Genomic DNA, 19437 nt, shown 5'->3' on the forward strand with positions numbered 1-19437 from the left:
CTTTCCTGTTTGACCAAAGTATGAGAGGATGCATGTGCAAGGCATGCAGTAGATCACTGCATGGATCTGACTTGTCTTATTGTTAGGCAAAATGCAACCAACAAATTTCAAACTTTTGTATTGCAAGATGTCTGATTCTTCTTTGAGGCATTGTAAACATTAAGTAAAGGAGACTTTCCTTTATGTTTGCAAATGTCTTCTGGAGAAAGTAGAAACAGTGATTGTAGTGTATTATTTTATCTATGCAAAAATATTGGAAAGAAAAAATAGAAAAAATATTGGAAGAATGCAAAATATTGGAAAGAAATATGAATTTGATAAACTGTTTGTAATAATGCATCTGTGGAACAGAAGGTGTGAGCATGGTGGATTAATATTTTAACAGTATCCAACTTTTTGGCTAGGAAGTCAGTATCTCCATATATTGGTGTTATGTCTGTAAACAAAGAACTAAGGATGTAACATCTGGTTGTTAAAGTGAAAGGGATCTAAGAAAGAAGACAGTTTTTAGATTTGCTTTTTAAAATAAACTAGATGTTATGGCAGATGGAATTCATCTTGTAGAACTGCTTACAATTGCATTTGAGAATTAAAAATCATGAAAATATTCACATAATGTATCTATATCAAAGGACATGGATTGATCTAATCACTCGAGGGTAGCTCATAGTTGGCATATACAGTCAGTCGACTCTCACTATGGGAAAAGTTATATGAACCAAAAAGACAATTTATAATAATAGCAGGTTTGCTATGTTGAATTTCCTTCAGTATGGAATTGATGCTGTAGTGCTATGCTTGACATTACAAATTTCAGAAGTTTATTACTGAGTGATTTTTCTTTAAGTGGCTGTTTGTATATTGAGAGTTGACTCAGTATACAAACTGTTTAAATGTAAATTAAATTAAAAATGCCAAGAAATTATATTTCTTGGCATTTTACCCAATCCTTTAATCCTTTACCCAAGTGTAAGCAAACAAAGGTTACACATTATGTATCTTCACAACTAGGCTACTTGTATGTAGAGGCTAATGACTTCACATTAACTACCTTAGTATCCCATAATGTAAAGCATACATCCTTTCGGGTGTGTATAATGTTATGCATTATGGGAAGATATACTATTTTGTCCTGTTAGCCTCTATCTCACATCAGATAGCGTCAAATGCGCCTTTCTATAGGTTAATGTGTGTGTGTGTGTGTGTGTGTGTGTGTGTGTGTGTGTGTGTGTGTGTGTGTGTGTGTGTGTGAATAAGTTTTTTTTTCGTTTTTTTTTTTTAAATAACCAAGTTTATAAAATTACTTGGTAACCCTAATATATATATATATATATATATTTGCCCACATAGGTCAAATTATGGTGTGTTCTACTATTCTTTCATTACATAAAAAGGTGATTACAAAGATATGTTTCAAACTGTTGGTTATTTATTCTTGGATAAATTAATTGTGGCTTTTGGTAGCTATTTGAATCACTCCATGAGGTGAGGTGTTAATTCTTCCTAAAAGTAGACTATAAATGGTCAGTCTGGAACAGTCTATTTTTCAATTCCTTTATAAATTAGTATTAATTCAATTGTGAATTGTGATGCTTTTCTCATTAATAATTTATGAATGCATCATGCAATCAATAAATTTGTACATATTCCTAAATCAACCACATATAAAAGAGAAGAAAATTATATATATATATCCCTCATATTTGTAGATTTAGGGACTCAAAAACACACGTGTTGAACAGATTATTTTGTTAATTATAAATAATATAAAACTTGACGTTTCGACCTCTATATTGAAGTCATCATCGGAAGAATACAACTGTATACAGAACCAAGCTACATGCTCTTGCTTTCTATACCAGTAAACTAAATCTACGTAGTTAATAAATCTTTTTTCTAGCCTGACCTCTAGTGATAGAAAAGAAAAACAAAAATAAATAAATAAAGAAATAAAATTATAAAAAAAAAAATAAATAAAAAAATAAAAATAAAAAAATTATATATATATATATATATTATAAATAGATAAATGCAACTACAATAAACTGTTAGAGTCCTCATGTATTAATATTCTGGATAGTTACAAAATGATTTCTTTCAGTTGCTATTGAATGTTCTAAACACTTCACCAGGTCACCAGGTTGTTTTCTTGTAGTGGGAATTTTTCTAATGCTAGTTTAGGATGTTATTATTATTATTACCACGGGCTACTCCAGGAGTCCTTAGACTCATCGAGGGAGGCCCTAAACATCATGTTCACGCAGCTGTTCAACATTCTCACAGTATCTATCATACCTTGCCTTGAACTCGCTCACTGTCATAGCACCTACAACAGACTCTGGCAGCTTATTCCACTCATTTACCACTCTAAAAGTAAAGAACCCAGCTCTAGCACCCCTGCTAACCACGCTCTTGCCCAGCTTCCATGGGTGCCCCCTAGTTCTCCCACCACCAGTCCTGATATCAAAAATATCATCTGAATTAATCCTATAGAATCCTTTTAGCAATTTGAATGTCTCAATCATGTCTCCCCTTTTCCGCCTATCAACTAGTTTCTGCAACCCACAAATCTTCAACCTGTTCTCATATGGTTCATTCCATAGACCTGCTATCATCTTAGTCACTCGCCTCTGGATCCTCTCAACCTCCTCCCCATCAAGAAGGAACCGAGGTGACCAAATCTGGGCACAGTAGTCGAGATGAGGTCTTATCAGGGCTCGGTACAGAGGTACAATAACTTGTTTTTCTCTGCTCGTCAAGGTATTTTTCAACAACCAAGTGAGTTGAGCTGATTTAGCTACTTTCGCAATGTGCCCCCTAAACTTCATCTCCCTATCCACCAACACTCCCAAGTCCCTGGCCTCATCAATCTCTTGGAGTACAGTTCCACCAATGTGGTATACTGCTGCTAATCTTTTCACTCCGAAATGCATAACCTTACATTTTGTCACATTAAATTGACATCCATTCTCCTTAGTCCAGAACTCCAATCTATCTAAGTCATCTTGCAAGACTTTGACATCTTCTGCATTCACTATCGCCCTACCCAACTTTGCATCATCAGCGAACAAATGAACTGTCCCACTTAGATCCTTCCCTATATCGTTAATGAACAGATTAAACAGCAGTGGTCCAAGAACAAGAACCCTGTGGCACACCACTAGTCACAGGCCGTTTTTTGGACTCTACTCCTGAATAAACTACTCTTTGATATCTCTCCATCAACCACCCAGCTATCCATCTCACCAACCCTATATCCATTCCCATATGTTGTAGTTTACGGATTAGAATTCCATGTGGTATCCTGTCAAACGCCTTTGCCAGGTCCAGCAGTATCACTGTAAACCCATTTCCCTTATCCAGTTCAGCCATCACCTTGTTATAAAACTTGAGCAAGTTACTGAGGCATGATCTACCCTTCACAAAGCCATGCTGTCCTCTGTACAGTATCTCATTTTCATCAATCCATTCCTGTATTTTTCCCTTGACTACTTTCTCCAAGACCTTGACAACGACTCCTGATATGCTGATCGGTCGGTAATTTGCAACCATAGTCTTGGATCCTCCTTTATGCAGTGAAACTATTTTCCCCTCTTTCCACGCCTTCGGGACTAAGCCAGACCTGAGACTCAGATTAAACAACATGGTCAAGGGCACTGATAATTCATCAGCCGCTTCATGCAAGACCCGTGCCAGTATACCATCCAATCCCACAGATGTATTCACATTAAGGTTCTGTAATAGACTATTCACCTCCACTTCATTCATCACAATTCCCATATAAACTAATGGTTCCTTCATTTTTTCAACGTCACCACCTGGATGATATACTTTTGCAAAGTGTGCGCTCAGTAACTCCACTATATCGACTGGTTCAGTGAACTCTTTACCATCGTCATTCCTTAAAATCATTTTGCCATGTACAGTTTTTTTCTTGCTTGCAGCATATTGAAAGAACTGTTTGGGATTCTCTTTTGCTTGCATAGCTAGTTTCCTTTCATAATCAGCTTTTGCTGTTTTTACCACACTCGTTACCCTTCTGGCCTGTACTTTATACCGTTCGTGTGCCTGCAGGTCACCCCTTTCTTTAAATTCCCTCCATAGTTGTTTCTTTTTTTGCAGCTCAAGCTTAATGGTGTTATTCATCCATTTAACCCCTCCTTGTTTCACTATTCGGACTTTAGGTATACAATCAGCCATAACCTCCTGTAAATGCTCTTTGATCACTTCCCATGCTCTATCGACGTCCAGCCCTTGCAGTTGTACATGCCATGGCACTGATCCAAGCAATCTCCTAAGCTTGTCATACTTGCCAGCACGGTAATTCCACATATACCCTATCTTAATCACAAATTTCACACCTTTAGCCACCTCCCAGGTCAAGACCTTATGATCACTCTCACCAATAGGTGGCAACATGGTCATATTCATTACAGTCAAATTCTCAGATACTATTACCAGGTCAAGCACTCTCACACCCCTAGTATTTTCAATTACATGCTGTTTCAGATAGTTATCCCTTAATAATTGAATAAAATCCATTTCCTTCCTCACATGTGTCCTCTCCTCCTTCCAATCAATGTTACCATAGTTGAAATCCCCCATAATAATTACCCTCCTTCCACTCATTTCATCAGTTTGTTTATGCATACCATCTCCACCATCTATTCCATCACCTGGTCTATAGCAGCACCCAACTGTATATTTTATTCTGCCAGTATCAATCTCACACCAAATAGCCTCAAATGAGCTCCTTTCAAATGAGCCAATCAAGGCCAAAAATTCTTCCTTCTTGTTCCTAATACTCCTGGCATTAGTATACATGAATTGCAGTGTTCCCTTTGTCCCACCCCCCTATCTTGATGCGTTATTCTAAATATCCCATTCCCATTTTTTGTCCTTATTGCTGGCTCAGGTACATTATATACATTTTTACACTCAACTGTCTCACTGATGTCTGGATATCCACTTCCCCCCCTCCTTGGTAGTTCTAGTTTCCCTGGTTCTGCACATCCATTTTCACTTCATTCAGCAACACTTTTTCCAGTCTCCGCACACCAAGTCCATTCAAATGCAGGCCATCCATCTTGTATAAGTCCTTTCGCCCATCAAACTCATTCCACACGTCCACAAATTCCACACCACACCGTCTGCATAACCTGTGCATAATATCATTTGCGATTATGGCCCTCCTTCTAAACTCCTCTCTGTCATACCGCGGTAACAGACTCACCATTCTAACTCTGTCACTCTTTTCTTTCGCTACCTTTAACAATACTTTCAAGTCCTCTCTCATAAAAAATTTATCACCTTTCAATTCATTCGTACCAGCCACAATTGTTATTTCTTTCACCCTCTGTTTTTGCACTCTAATGCTCTCACTTACATCCTTAAATTTCGCACCCGGTAAGTACGATTTAGTTACACTCCCATCTATTACTCCTCTTAATAACGAGTCACCATACAACACTCTCTCCTTCATTTCGGAAACTCGCCCACGCTGTTTATTTACATTAGCGTTATGTTATACAGGTTGTAGATGGGTCCTCCACATTCTTGAAATGGTGAGGCCATCATTTTTGTTGAGATTTGGGTTGTGTTTGAGCATTTCACAAGACTCTTTAAATTTTCTCTCAAACCAGGTTTTGGTGCAGTGTAGGGACTTGGTATTTTTCCAGTCAATTCTATGGTATGTTTGGAGTGCATGGTCAGAAAGGCCTGTTTTACCGAAGTGGAGGTATTTAATGTGTCGTTTGTGTTCGTCTTGTCTGATTGGGATAGTTCGCCCTGTTTCCCCTATGTATGGTATGTTACATGTGCAGTGTATTTTGTATACCCCTGGGTGTGCTAGGTGTGAAAGAGGATCTTTAGAGGAACCGAGTAGGTGTCTTAGCTTATTTGGGAGTTTAAAGGTGGTTTTAATGTTGTATTTGCGAAGTGTTCTGTCTATTTTTTCAGAAATGCCTCTAACATAAGGAATGGCAATAGCATTCTTGAAATCTTTTTTGTTCTTACTGGTATCTTTATGGAGGATCTTGTGAATAGTTTTTTTATTGTATCCATTTTTGATAAATGTTTGGTTGATGATTTTGTATTCTTGGTTTAGAGCCTGTTCATTCGAACAAATAGTTAAGGCTCTGTGTTTAAGGGTGCTTATGACACCTAATTTTTGTGTTGGGTGGTGGTAAGAATTTTTGTGTATATACTGGCCTGTGTGTGTAGGTTTGCGGTAAACTGAGAAGGAGAGACAGCTAGAGGGAAGACGTGTGACAAGTGTGTCTAGGAAAGGAAGAGAGTCATTTTTTTCAATTTCAATAGTGAATTGGATACGTTTGTGTTGTTTGTTTAGGTGGCTAAGGAATGTATTTAGAGCTTCGCGGCCATGGGGCCAAATGGCGAAAATATCGTCGACGTATCTGAGCCAAATTTTGGGCTTTAGATATGCTGTCTCTAGAGCACGTTGCTCAAAGTCTTCCATATAAAAGTTAGCTATTGGGGGAGAAAGTGGTGAGCCCATGGCTGTACCTTCTTTTTGAAGGTAAAAATTGTTTTGCCATACGAAATATCCGGAGCGGAGTACGTGGGCAAAAAGGGCCGTGATGTCATGTGGAAATATGTTCTGTAGGAGCAAGATCGTGTCATTTATTGGGACATTGGTGAAAAGGGAAGTTATGTCAAAGCTGACTAATAAATCTTGGTCGGTGAGTGTAATGTTTTTGATTTTACCGATGAAATGTTGTGTATTTTTTATGTAGGAAGTGGACTGACCTACCAATTCCTTGAGTGTGGCAGCTAATTTTTTTGCTAAGTGATAATTTGGGCTGTCAATTCCTTCAACGATCGGGCGAAGTGGTGTGCCAGATTTGTGTATTTTTGGCAGGCCATAAATTCTGGGCGCACGGGCATACTGAGGTATTAATTTTTTTGTCGTTTCTTCGGGCCATGTGTGGACGGATTTGATTAATTCAGTTGTTTTCTTTTTGTTACGTTTTGTGGGGTTGTAGTTAACCTTTTGGTAGGTGTTATGGTCCGATATTAACTGGTTCGTTTTTTTCAATGTATGTCGTACAGTCTAACAGGACGGTGGAATTGCCTTTATCAGCTTTCGTTATTATAATATCCTGGTTATTTTTTAAGGATTTAAGGGCTAGATTTTTGGTTTTGTTTATGTTGGTGCTTAGTTTTTTGTTAGAATTTAGTATACACGATGTTTCCATTCGTATTTTATCAGCCAGTCTTGTGAAATGCTCAAACGCAACCCAAATCTCAACAAAAATGATGGCCTCACCATTTCAAGAATGTGGAGGACCCATCTACAACCTGTATAACATCCTAAACTAGCATTAGAAAAATTCCCACTACAAGAAGACGACCTGGTGAAGTGTTTAGAACATTCAATAGCAACTGAAAGAAATCATTTTGTAACTATCCAGAATATTAATACATGAGGACTCTAACAGTTTATTGTAGTTGCATTTATCTATTTATAATATATATATATATATATAATTTATTTATTTATTTTTTTATAATTTTATTTCTTTATTTCTTTATTTTTGTTTTTCTTTTCTATCACTAGAGGTCAGGCTAGAAAAAAGATTTATTAACTACGTAGATTTAGTTTACTGGTATAGAAAGCAAGAACATGTAGCTTGGATCTGTATACAGTTGTATTCTTCCGATGATGACTTCAATATAGAGGTCAAAACGTCAAGTTTTATTTTATTTATAATTAACAAAATAATCTGTTCAACATGTGTGTTTTTGAGTCCCTAAATCTACAAATATGAGTGCTGATCCCCGTGTAACCCTAAAAGAAAGAATATATATATATATATATATATTTTTTTTATTATCATTTTCATGTTTCTTATGACCCTTTTTCAGGAGAAAAAGAAACTATGTTCTAATTGGTTTAATTAAATTTATGGAAACACAAAAAATTGATTTATACATAATTGTGTATAATTGTATAACAAGTGAAGATCATCCACTGCTCTGGCAACAAACTGAAATGGCATACAGTTGCTTTTATTGATTTTATTAACAATATCACACAAATAAATGACATAGCTTATATGCAGATTTTCATTTTAATTATCCAACAGTTAATTTTGTTACCATGTTTGCATGTTCATTTTATCTTATTATAATATCATATTTTTGTACTTTTCTACTTGAAGAAGCATGTCACAAGGAACAAAAACTAGTAGAGGATAAAAAAAAAAGTTTTCTCATAATGGCTTCCAAATTAATATATACCATAAAATTTTATGAACAAAGACTTAGATTTTTACTATTAAAAAAAAAAAAAATGGCATTCCACAATATAACATACCAATCAAGAAATGCATATTTGTCAGTTTGCTGCTTAGACTACTGACATACTGCTTGGGAAGAAGTCAATGAATACCCTATGGACAAGGTGCATCGTGCCATGTAATGAGTTGTGTTTGTAGCAGATGGATAGGTGTGGGTGTGGGAATGTCTGGTGAACACCTCTTACCACAGTGCATAACCCTAGCTATGAAATTTGGAAATGGCAGTGTGATCGTATGGTCCTGTTTTTTGCCTGGTTTGGCCTCAGACCTCGGTAGTGCCATGAACATTGACCTCCAAGAGATATCTGAACATTTTGGACAATGCTTCCTACTTTGTGATGTTTTTACAGAACTGACCATTGTCTCTTTCAGCAAGATAATGCACCATGTCATAAGGCTGCTGCTGCTGTAACTACTTGGTTTTGCAGACATGAACTTCACTCACTTGACTGGCCTCACAGAACCCTGATCTCAATCCTGTTGAACATCTGTGGGATGAACTGGAGTGTTGGTTGAAGTCAAGGAACATCTGCTCCGCAAACAGTCCAGGACTTCATGATAAAAGTTTAATGGAGTGAAACAACATTCGTAACTATTAAAAATAGTATTTAATGCTTCCAGTATTTCATCTCAGTTACAGAGACATCGTCAGGGAGTACAAAATGAGACTTATAACACACACACACACACACACACACACACACAAGGCAGCACAAAACTAACTGAAACATATTGACAAAAGTCTAGAGTCCTTAACTTAGCCTTCTGAGATAGCTAATAACATTAGGTTTTACATCACTAGTTCACTGTCTAGATCTTTGCCTCCCAAAAGAAATCAGCTCATTGCCCTCAATAAACTACATAAAGATAACAGTATAGTCATCACTAGATCTGACAAGAGAAGTGCTATAGTTATCCTCAACACCAGTGAATATAATAAGAAAATGGATATCATTCTTAGAGACTGCTCCACCTTCAGACCTTTAGATTATGATCCCACAAAATTGCAAATCAAGAAATTAAGAAGCCTTCTCAAAAAAGTTTCTTTTGGAGTTCTGATATCGCAAAAAAAACTCAAACCCTTCTGTGTCATATGGCTTGCTTAAGATTCATAAACTCAGTCTCCCAGTCCCCCCCCCCCCCATGATCCATAGTAGATACCACTGATTCTTCCTGCTATAAATTATCAAACAGTTAGCGAAATTTCTTTTCCCCTTTTACTGATCGTACCACATCATACATAAAAAATTCTTTCCATATTAAAAACTCCATTGAAAATATAATTGTTAATAATACTAATATCCTTGTTAGTTTTAACATTCACTTAAATGACACCTTGTTCATTTAAAAAAAAATTTTCTCCCTTCATATCATTGGCTTTTTTCCCTTTTCTATCCATTACAGTTATTTCTTTTCGAAGAAAAAAATTTATAAACAGAAGGTACCTGTATGGGGGTCTCCCCCTCTCACATCCCCCCCTGCCAATTTTTTTATGGAAGATTTTTAAAACAAGCCCTTGACTCAGCGCCTGTCAAACATATCTAGTTAAGATATGTAGATGATGTCTTTTCTATTTGGTCTCGTGGTCCAGACATTAGATATTTTTTTATGTCAACTCAATAGTCTTCACCCTAGAATTCAATTTACATTGAAAAAGGAAACTAATAATAGTCTGACCTTTCTAAACATAGGAAATCCACTCACACAGGCAGACATTCACAAACTTTCCTATCGCTTCCCCCTCTGAACAATATGGTGTCATAAAAACACTAACCCATAGAGCTTATAACTTTTGTTCCAATGACACCACTCTTGCAACAGAACTCAATCATATACTCCATGCTTTTCTATCCAGTGGCGATGGTTCTCACAAATATCAAAAAAATAGTCAATATCTCAATCCACGTCCTTCTCTTCAGAAAGATTTTAGTAATGCTATCACCATCCTCTATGTCCGAGGCACATCAGAAAATATGTCCAGAATCTTAAATGCAATTTTTGCACCACTTTCAAGCCCCAATTAAAACTAACTACTCTTATCTGCTCCACTAAAGCCAAACTTCCTCCCCCTCTCAGTTCCTTGGTGGCCTACTATGGACAGACAGGAAGATCAGCTACCATTCAAATAGAAGAACATAAGAAATACATCTGCAGTCATGTATAGTCAGTCTAGACTTGCAAACCGTCATGCTCCATCACAGTAAATTTAGAAGAGAAAGACTGTTTTTAATATCTTCTGCTACTCTTAAAAATCGGCCTAATTTAAAGAAATATGGTAGCATAAAACTTCGCAAAATATGGGAAACACTAATACAGTCATACCCCGACTTACGCGAATCCGGAGTTACGCAGTTTCTTATATGTACGTATTCCCGTCCCACTTCACGCCTCACCACTAGTCGTATCTTTCCGGCGTCGGCCGCATTCACCAGTGTCGCACATGCTATGAACAAGCACTGACGTGCTTCGCGTGGTCTCCATTCATACACGATTTTTATAGTCTACAAACCTTGCGATTGTTTAATGTTATGTTCTTGATAAAAATTTTATCACATAAAAAATAATAATTGTCGTCCAAAAGAGGCAAGTCCGATTCTTCTACAGCTAGCAAGAAAAGAAAAACATTGACTTTGGAAACAAAACTCAACATTATTATGAATTTTGAAAGCGGAATGAAGATTTGTGAGCTAGCAAAGAAGTTCGATTTACAGGAATCCACAGTAAGAAGAATCATAAAATAAAGGTTTACAGATTTTGGAGGACATAGATTCTGATGAGGAACGAATTGTAGCCACAAGGCAAGGAATAAAAAAACCTTGGCTTGCTATGAAGAAATTTTGCATGACAAGAAAAAGACATTATGCCGTCAGACGAATCTATTAGATTTTATGAAACCATCGACATCGAAATAACTTTCTTTTTTTTTTTATGTATGAAAAACTACAATTATGATTACATTTCTTAAAAATATAGGTGTTTTTGTAAACCTTTCCCAATTAACTAATATTTTGTATGTTTGTATATATAAATTACATGCAAAATTATACCCCGAGTTATGCAAATTCGACTTATGCACTTTTTGTTGGTCCCACATATCACATAACTTTGGGGTATTACTGTACTTTAAGATCCCAGTTTACATCCTAGGCCACTGACAAGTGGCCTAGGATGTAAACTGTTGTTTCTTTCTAAGCAGTGTATAAAGAAATTTAAATAAATAAATAAAAATATAGAAAACTCTTATGAATAAAAGCATCAGTAGCCTACTGAGAAATTTAATAATTATCTTTTGTGGGTTATTTGAACTATAGTAGGACGTATATTGATTTAAATATCCACCAGTTTGAAAATATTCTGTTAATTTCCTCAGTTTACTTCAAAAATTCTGAAAAATTCTATTCTGCAGCAGCAAAAAAGAGTGACCTCACTTCCCAAGGCTAGTTAGGCAGACCAAATATTGTGTCTCGGATTACAGTGCTGCTTTACTTTACAGTGAATTTATTTTAAAACTCAGTTTATGAACTTGATTACTGTATTGTATTTTATAATCACTGTGCTACAATTTCAAGGTTTATTCTTTACTTTTTTGCTTTTTTTTTAATAGTTCTTTAAAATAAAAAGTTTATAACATTAGAAGAAAAGTTGGATGTCATTAGAAGAATGGAGGATGGGACAGTCATGTCCAACCATATGTAGAGAATAATATATCTCTCCATCCACTGTAACAGCAATCATGAAAAATGCTGATAAAATTAAAAAGACGGTGAAACTTCTATGACTCTTAGATACACATAGGCCTGTGATTGGAAAATTGGAACAGTTACTCTCCTTGTGAGTTCATGAGTTAAACAAACATTCTCCCAAAGTGTTTTTTTTTATGCTCAAGCAAAAGATTTGCTCCAGGAGATAAAAGGAAGTGGTGACAAAATTTTCATAGCTTGCAAAGGCTTGTTAACATCAAGCAGCAAACTCAAATCGAGAGAATTTTAATAAGTATTTCAATGGGATGTGCTCCTTCTGGAGCACATCCTATTGAAATACTTTATAATTCAGTTTCATTTATGCCAATTCAATATTATATGCTGTCATCTCAAGGAACCTAATTTTGGAATAAATCAAGAGCCTACTGTATTTGCATATGTGCATTTCATTGATGTTATCCTGCATGGCAGTTACTGATATAGTGATTGGTAGCAACAAGGATGTCATAGACATGCATTTAGAAAAACCTACATGTGCATTTAATGTATTTGACTTATATTTTTAATTATTACTCTTAAATTAATAAATTAGTTGCTTCAACAAATAGATCTATATATACAGTTTCATTATTCTTTTATAGAATGGATGTACAGCACTTCATCTATCATTAAGAAGACATCATGTGGCAGTTGCACTATTGTTGTTACAAGCAGGATGTCAAACAGAAATTCTTGATCATGTATATATGATTATGTATATTTGTATTAATCATGTCTTAAGTTTAGTCAGATTTTCATAAATCATATACTGATGTGCTTTTATTGACATTTTCAAGAATTTAAACACTTTTGATTTTAGCTTCTAACATTTATTATTTTTTTTTTCATTTCAGTAAAATGTTATCTTTTCAGTATCCATTTCAATTCATCATCATCATCATCAAATTCCTGCCTTGTACCCTCAAGGGGTGTACAGGATATGACAGTACTTCATGAAAAAATTACATCATTACTAACTTCCTATCTACAATTTTCCTCCAAATCAGTCTGTTACTTGTCAAGACTCCAACATTATCAGATCTTATATTTCTATCATCTAAGGCACTTTGTACCGTATCAATCCACCTATATCTTGGTCTTCCTCTGGGTCGTTTTCCTGCCAACCTGGCAGAGAACACTTGTTTTGCTAATCTTTCCTCTCCCATTCTATTTAAGTGACCATACCACCTGAGATTAGCTCTGCTAATGCATTCCTGGATGCTGACAATGTCAAGTTCTTTCCTAATATCCTCGTTTTTAATATGATATTGCCATTGATGCCATCTGTTCACGCCTCTAATCTTTCTCAGGACTCTCATATCTGCGGTCTCTAGTCTTTGGTCAAGTGTTTTACTTCTGACCCAGCTCTCAGATCCATAAGTTAAAACTGGTTTGAACACTGTCTTGTATACAGCTAATTTAGTGTTCCAACTAATTTCTCTCTTATTCCATATGAATTTATTCAATTGACTTCCCACCATACCAGCTTTGCTGATTCTGTTGTCTATTTCTATATTTAATTTACCATCTTCAGTAAAAATCGTGCCTAAGTAGCTGAAATGTTTTACTTGTTCCACAGGTTCTCCATTCACAACACAGTTGACATTTTCAATGATTCTGCCTATTTTCATTGTCTTTGTCTTTTTATTGCTGACCTTCATACCATATCTATTACAACAGCAATTGAATTTAGTCAGAGAATCTTGCAGAAGTGCAAGAGAATTGGTAGTGTTCCTGACCATGCTGCTTAATTCAAGTCTCTGTCCTTGTAGGGTCCTCAAGGCAGAAGTTGCAAGTTAGTCAATTATAAATTATTCGTGATCTCAAGATTGATGATTTAAATATTGAAAAGTTGGTTAATGGCAGAATTTAAAAAGGATGGATAGGAATATCATACTTTTAGGGTAAGCACAGCTTTGTGAATGATAGTTCCTGGTAATTGATTCATTTTCAGTAATAAAGTAACAATTTGTTGGATAAAGGAAATGGCTACGCTGTGATATTGCTGAACTCTCCAAAGCCATTTGATAGCATAATATATACTGTATGGAACATTATTACATAAATTGAAGCAAATGGGAATGAATTTAATAATATCATATTGTACGGTAATAACAGAAGATATCACTATGATTCCACCAACTGGGAAGAGTGATCATGTCATTTTGATGTGGGGAATGGCTACACAGATGCAATCTTCATATAATAAAAATGTCTGGAATTGATAATTGTAGACTGATTAGTGATCTGCCATGTCTGGATCAATTGAAGGAGAGCGAGAAATCAGTAGTACTTGTGCTTGGTATGAAATCAGTTACTTATGGCAATATCAGATTATATTATTATTTTCCTGACCTCCATGGAGTCGCAACACTCATTGTGGGAGGTCAACACAAAGTCTGTCATACCACTCTTAAACTCGTCCACTGCCTGCATGTTCACTACCCTCTCAGGCAATGCTCCCACCACTCGCCATGCAAACTTATATCTTACCATTTTACTCACCATCTCCTTTTGCAACTTTCAGGGATGGACCCTTGCTCTTGCTTCTTTCCCTCTCCCTCATTCTGCCGTATGAAAAATTTTAGTGTTAATACAGTGATAACCCTTCAGCAGCTTAAATGTTTTGATCATATTCCCCCTTTGCCTTCTGTCCATCAAACTCTGCAGTCTGTCCTCATAATCAACATTTTACAGTCCTGATATCATTTTTGTTATATATCTCTTCACCCTTTAGAAGGTTACTTCATCCCTTCAAATCCTGGTGACCAGATTTGAGCACAGAAATCCAGATGTAGTCTGATCAAAGCTTTTTCCAATGGGACCACCATACTTGTATCTCTTGTAGTCATTGTCCTTCTCAACATTACAGAAATTCTCTGAGATGTCTTCACAACCTCTACAATATATCCTTGGAACTTCAAATCTCTATCCACAATCACCCCAAGATCCCTTGCTTCCTCCACTTCTTCCAGTATAAGCCCCACCAACTGAGTATGAAGCATCCCATTTGGATCCCAAATTTTAAAACCTTACATTTAGTTGCATTAAACAAACATCCTCATTCTTTTGTCCACCTTTCTAGCCTATTCAAATCCTCTTGAAGAGCCAAAACATCAGCATTACTAATAACACTATCAAGCTTCACATCTGCAAACAGCTGAATTTCTCATTTCTCCTTTCTCGCTACACTAGTCGCCATCGTAGCCTGTGCTTATACTGCTGAGAAAAGGGATATATGGAGGCAGTATAAGCACAGGCTACGATGGTGACTAGTGTAGCGAGAAAGGAGAAATTGGCATATGAAAGGATATTGGCTGATGCATAAAAGCAAAACCTTAGAGAATTCTATTTATGTGGCTAGTAAAAGAAGGAATGGATATGAAAGAGTGACTTTAGTTGTTAGAAATGGAACATGGATCATATCCATGGAAGATATAGTGGAAATGTTCAACAAGTATTTTGTTAGTGTATTTCATATTGGAATTGAGTATAATGTTATTAAATAACAAGGAAGGAAGATAGAAAGCTGACAGTTCAAGAATACAAAGTGATTAGAATTTTAAGTAAGCTTGATGCTAACAGGGACTGGATGGGATATCACCATTTGTATATAGGAAATGTGAAATATCTGAAGTGTCCTTGATTTGGTTGTTCAATAAGACTAACAACAGAAATGATCCCAAAAAAATGGAAGGGATGAGGAATCGATGCCACTCCATGAGGGAGAATTCAAGTCAATTCAAGAATTCAACATAGAGAATCCATGCCTGTGTTGGAGACTAAGTGCTTCTGAAAATGTGTATGGTGTTATAGATAGAATACAAACCTGCATTGATTGATGGGAATGAAAATCTTTTGAGAAAGGCTCACTTAAGCAACTTAATTACATTTTATAATAGGGTGACTAGTGTATTGCTTATGGCTGGATTTTCCTGAGGTGTCTTGGATAGAGCACCATACAATAAATTACTATCGAAACTAATCAGGTTAGAGATGGATAGTTGATAGTTTGGTTATACGAAAGGTTTGCTAGATGGAAACAGTGAGTTATGTATGGAGGTGCACTGTCCTAAAAAAGAAAGGTGACAAGTGGGGAACCATAGGATACTGTTTTAAGGCTACTATTGGTTAAGTTATGTACCAATGATATACTTTGAGGTTTGAGAGATGTTCATTTTGCCAATAATGCTAAAGTAGGAAGAGAAGCAATGTCAGGAATCTCCAGTGTTGTTTTTACAGAAGCATTTAAATAAGTTGGTACTTTGGGCTGAAGAATGGGGATGTCACTTCAGTGGTGCTGAATGTAATGGGCAGAGAATATAGAACAAGGTGTATCGTATTAGGAGAACTTTACTACATTAGGAGAAGGTGAGAGAGGGGGAGGGAGGATCAATGTCAATACATCCCACGGATGTATTGACATTGAGGTTATGCAATAGACTACTCACCTTCACTTCATTCACCACAATTCCTGTATAATCTACTGGTTTATTTGTTTCTGCAATGTCACCACCTGGTTGATATACTTGCAAAGTGCTCACTCAGACTCAACTATATCAACTGATTCAGTTACCTCCCTACCATCGGCATTCTTTAAAATCATTCTGCCATGTACATTTTTCTTTTACTTGCTACATATCTAAAAAACTGTTTAGGATTCTCTTTAGCCTGCATGGCCAATGTTCTTTCGTAATCCTTTTTTGCTTTTCTTACCACACTTGTTACCCTTCTGGCCTGCGCTTTATACCGTTCATGTGCCTGCCGGTCACCTTTCTCCTTAAATTCCCTCCATAGTTGTTTCTTTTTTTGCAGCTCAAGCTTAATGGTGTTATTCATCCATATAACCCCTACTTGATTTATTATTCGGACTCAGTTGATATAGTTGAGTTACTGAGTGAGCACTTTGCAAGTATATATCAACCAGGTGGTGACATTGCAGAAACGAATAAACCAGTAGATTATACGGGAATTGTGGTGAATGAAGTGGAGGTGAGTAGTCTATTGCATGACCTCAATGTCAATACATCCGTGGGATTGGATGGTATACCAGCTCATGTTGTACGAGAAGCAGCTAAAGAATTGTCAGTATCCTTGACCATTTTGTTTAATTTGAGTCTCGGGTCTGGGTTAGTCCCGAGGGGGTGGAAAGAGGGGAAAATAGTTCCACTGCATAAAGGGATTGTACCCAGAGGATGTAGTCAAAACAATGGAATGTTTGCTTGATATTCTATATATATTCTTATTCAAATTACTTTGTCTTCCATATAATCCTTTTTCCTTGACATGTGAAATGCTATAATAATTTTTTTTTTACTTCTTTGTTGTGAATAACTAATAAAGAGATTTAATTGTAACCAAAAATCATTTAAGCTGATACCATTACTCATTTTCATTTCCATTTTGTTTCTTCTTTTATCTTACCAGTCCCCCAGTTCTACTATATCAGTCACCTGCATTCATTTTATTTCACTTCTGTGATCTTTTCTAGCTTAGTTTGTATTTATGATGCCCGTTTGGAATGACTTAGGTTCTAATTCCATCAAGATGTAAAGAACATTGTATAGAGGCTTTACAACTGAGCATGAGTTAGTTGATCTCATTCAGAGGTAGCAAGGTTTTTTTTTTCCTCCCAGAAATATGGGTCTACCAAACAGACAAACTGCCCAAAACAAAATACGGTATTAACAGACAATACGCTGCTTATATAGCCTTAGTTGCTTTGGCTATAACTTCAAATAGTCCACTTTCTCTGTGCCTGTGCCACTTGTGATATTATTCACACTACTTTTAATGGTTTCTTTCATAACAATATTTGTTGGCTTCAAAAAAGTGCATAAACAAGAAATTCAACTATACTCTATTGTGGTCAGTAGGAAATCCCCCCCCCCCACACACACAACTCAAGATGTCTATTCAAAATTATTATTTCCATATGTAAGCAAAACAGACCCTTATATCAAATTTACTTGTGCAGTAGCACATAAAGAAGAAAGCAGCCATGGGCTGACATCCACTTACAACATCATACTGCTGTCCATCACAGAAATATTGCTTATTGAGTGATGAAAAATAGAATAACTTTTACAAACTAGAATTCTTAAAGGAAATCATAACAAAATATTTAAAAATATATATAAAAAAAACAAAACAAAACATATAAATTGTGTCATATCACCAGCATACATCCAAACCACTCTCCTTGTTTTCGACCAAACCACAAATTATATCTACAGCCATTGCATGTGTTGAGACTTAAGTGCTGCGAAGAATTCATGTTTGAGGTTTAATGGAATATTATCAGCACTGAGAAAGGATTAAAACTAATTTTTAATGCTTCCAATATTTCGTCTCAGTCACAGAGACATCTTCAGGAATTACAAAAAACTTTTTGTAACAACACACACACAAATACAATACAACAGTTAGTGAAACTAAAGTCCTATCTAAGTGGTGCACCCTCTATGGGCATTTGCAGGTGGCCTAGGATGTAAAGAGGGATCTTTGATAATTAATGTTTCCCAAATTTTGGGAAGTTTTATGCAACCATATTTGTTTAAATTAGGTTGATTCCTGAGTACAGATGCAGATTTAAAGAACAGTCTTTCTTTTTTGAATTTACTATGGTGGAGCATGGTGGCTTTTTCCTGGAGATCCTGTAGGTTGTATCCAAAACATGATCTGCAAGGCCAGATTGACCATGACCGTGATTGCAGATGTATAACTTGTGTTCTTCTAATCGGATGGTTGCTGATCTGCCTGTCTGTCCGAAGTAAGCCAATTTACAGGAATAAGGTGCTCTATATACTCCAGGCACTGAGAGAGGAGGGAGCTGATCTTTGGTGGAATGGATAAGGGTAGCAAGTTTACGGTGGGGCTTAAAAGCTGTATGGATGTTGTACTTTTTTAATGATCTGGCTATTTTTTCTGATGTGTTACGTATGTAAGGTATGGTGATGGCATTTCTGAAGTCCTTCTGAGGAGATGGTTGGGGAATGGGGAAGGAATTAATTATTTTTTTAATTCTGTAATCATTGTAACCATTGGAAAGGAAGGTGTTGTGTATGTGTTTGAATTCGGTTGGAAGGGCAGTTTGACTGGAACAAAGATTGTGGGTTCTATTGGTTAGAGTTTTAATAATGCTATATTGCTGAGAGGGGGTGGTGGTGGTGGTGGGAGAGTTGTGAATGTATCTGACTGTAAGAGTTGGTTTTCTATATACAGAGAAAGGAAGGTTACCATGAGGAATGGTAAACTATTGTTATTTTCCTTTTCCATCGTAAACTGGATTCTTGGATGTAGACTATTGAGGTGACTGAGGAAGGAGTCTAATGTGTGTAGGCCATGAGGCCAAATAGAGAACACATCATCTACAT

At 36.2% G+C, this 19437-nt stretch overlaps 1 protein-coding gene across 1 annotated transcript in view; it reads left to right on the plus strand.

Moving 5' to 3' along the window:
* Positions 1–19437, plus strand: part of LOC150099731 (death-associated protein kinase 1-like) — a 504639-nt gene that overhangs the window by 344947 nt on the left and 140255 nt on the right. The window contains exon 16 of the mRNA XM_090403485.1: positions 12664–12762. Within this exon, the coding sequence (XP_090259611.1) occupies positions 12664–12762 (99 nt within the window). The remainder of the gene's footprint in view (positions 1–12663; positions 12763–19437) is intronic.

This window comes from Typopeltis vanoorti, chromosome 14 (assembly GCF_054136105.1).
Source record: "Typopeltis vanoorti isolate ZY-2024b chromosome 14, IOZ_Tvanoo_1.0, whole genome shotgun sequence".
NCBI lineage: Eukaryota > Metazoa > Arthropoda > Arachnida > Uropygi > Thelyphonidae > Typopeltis > Typopeltis vanoorti.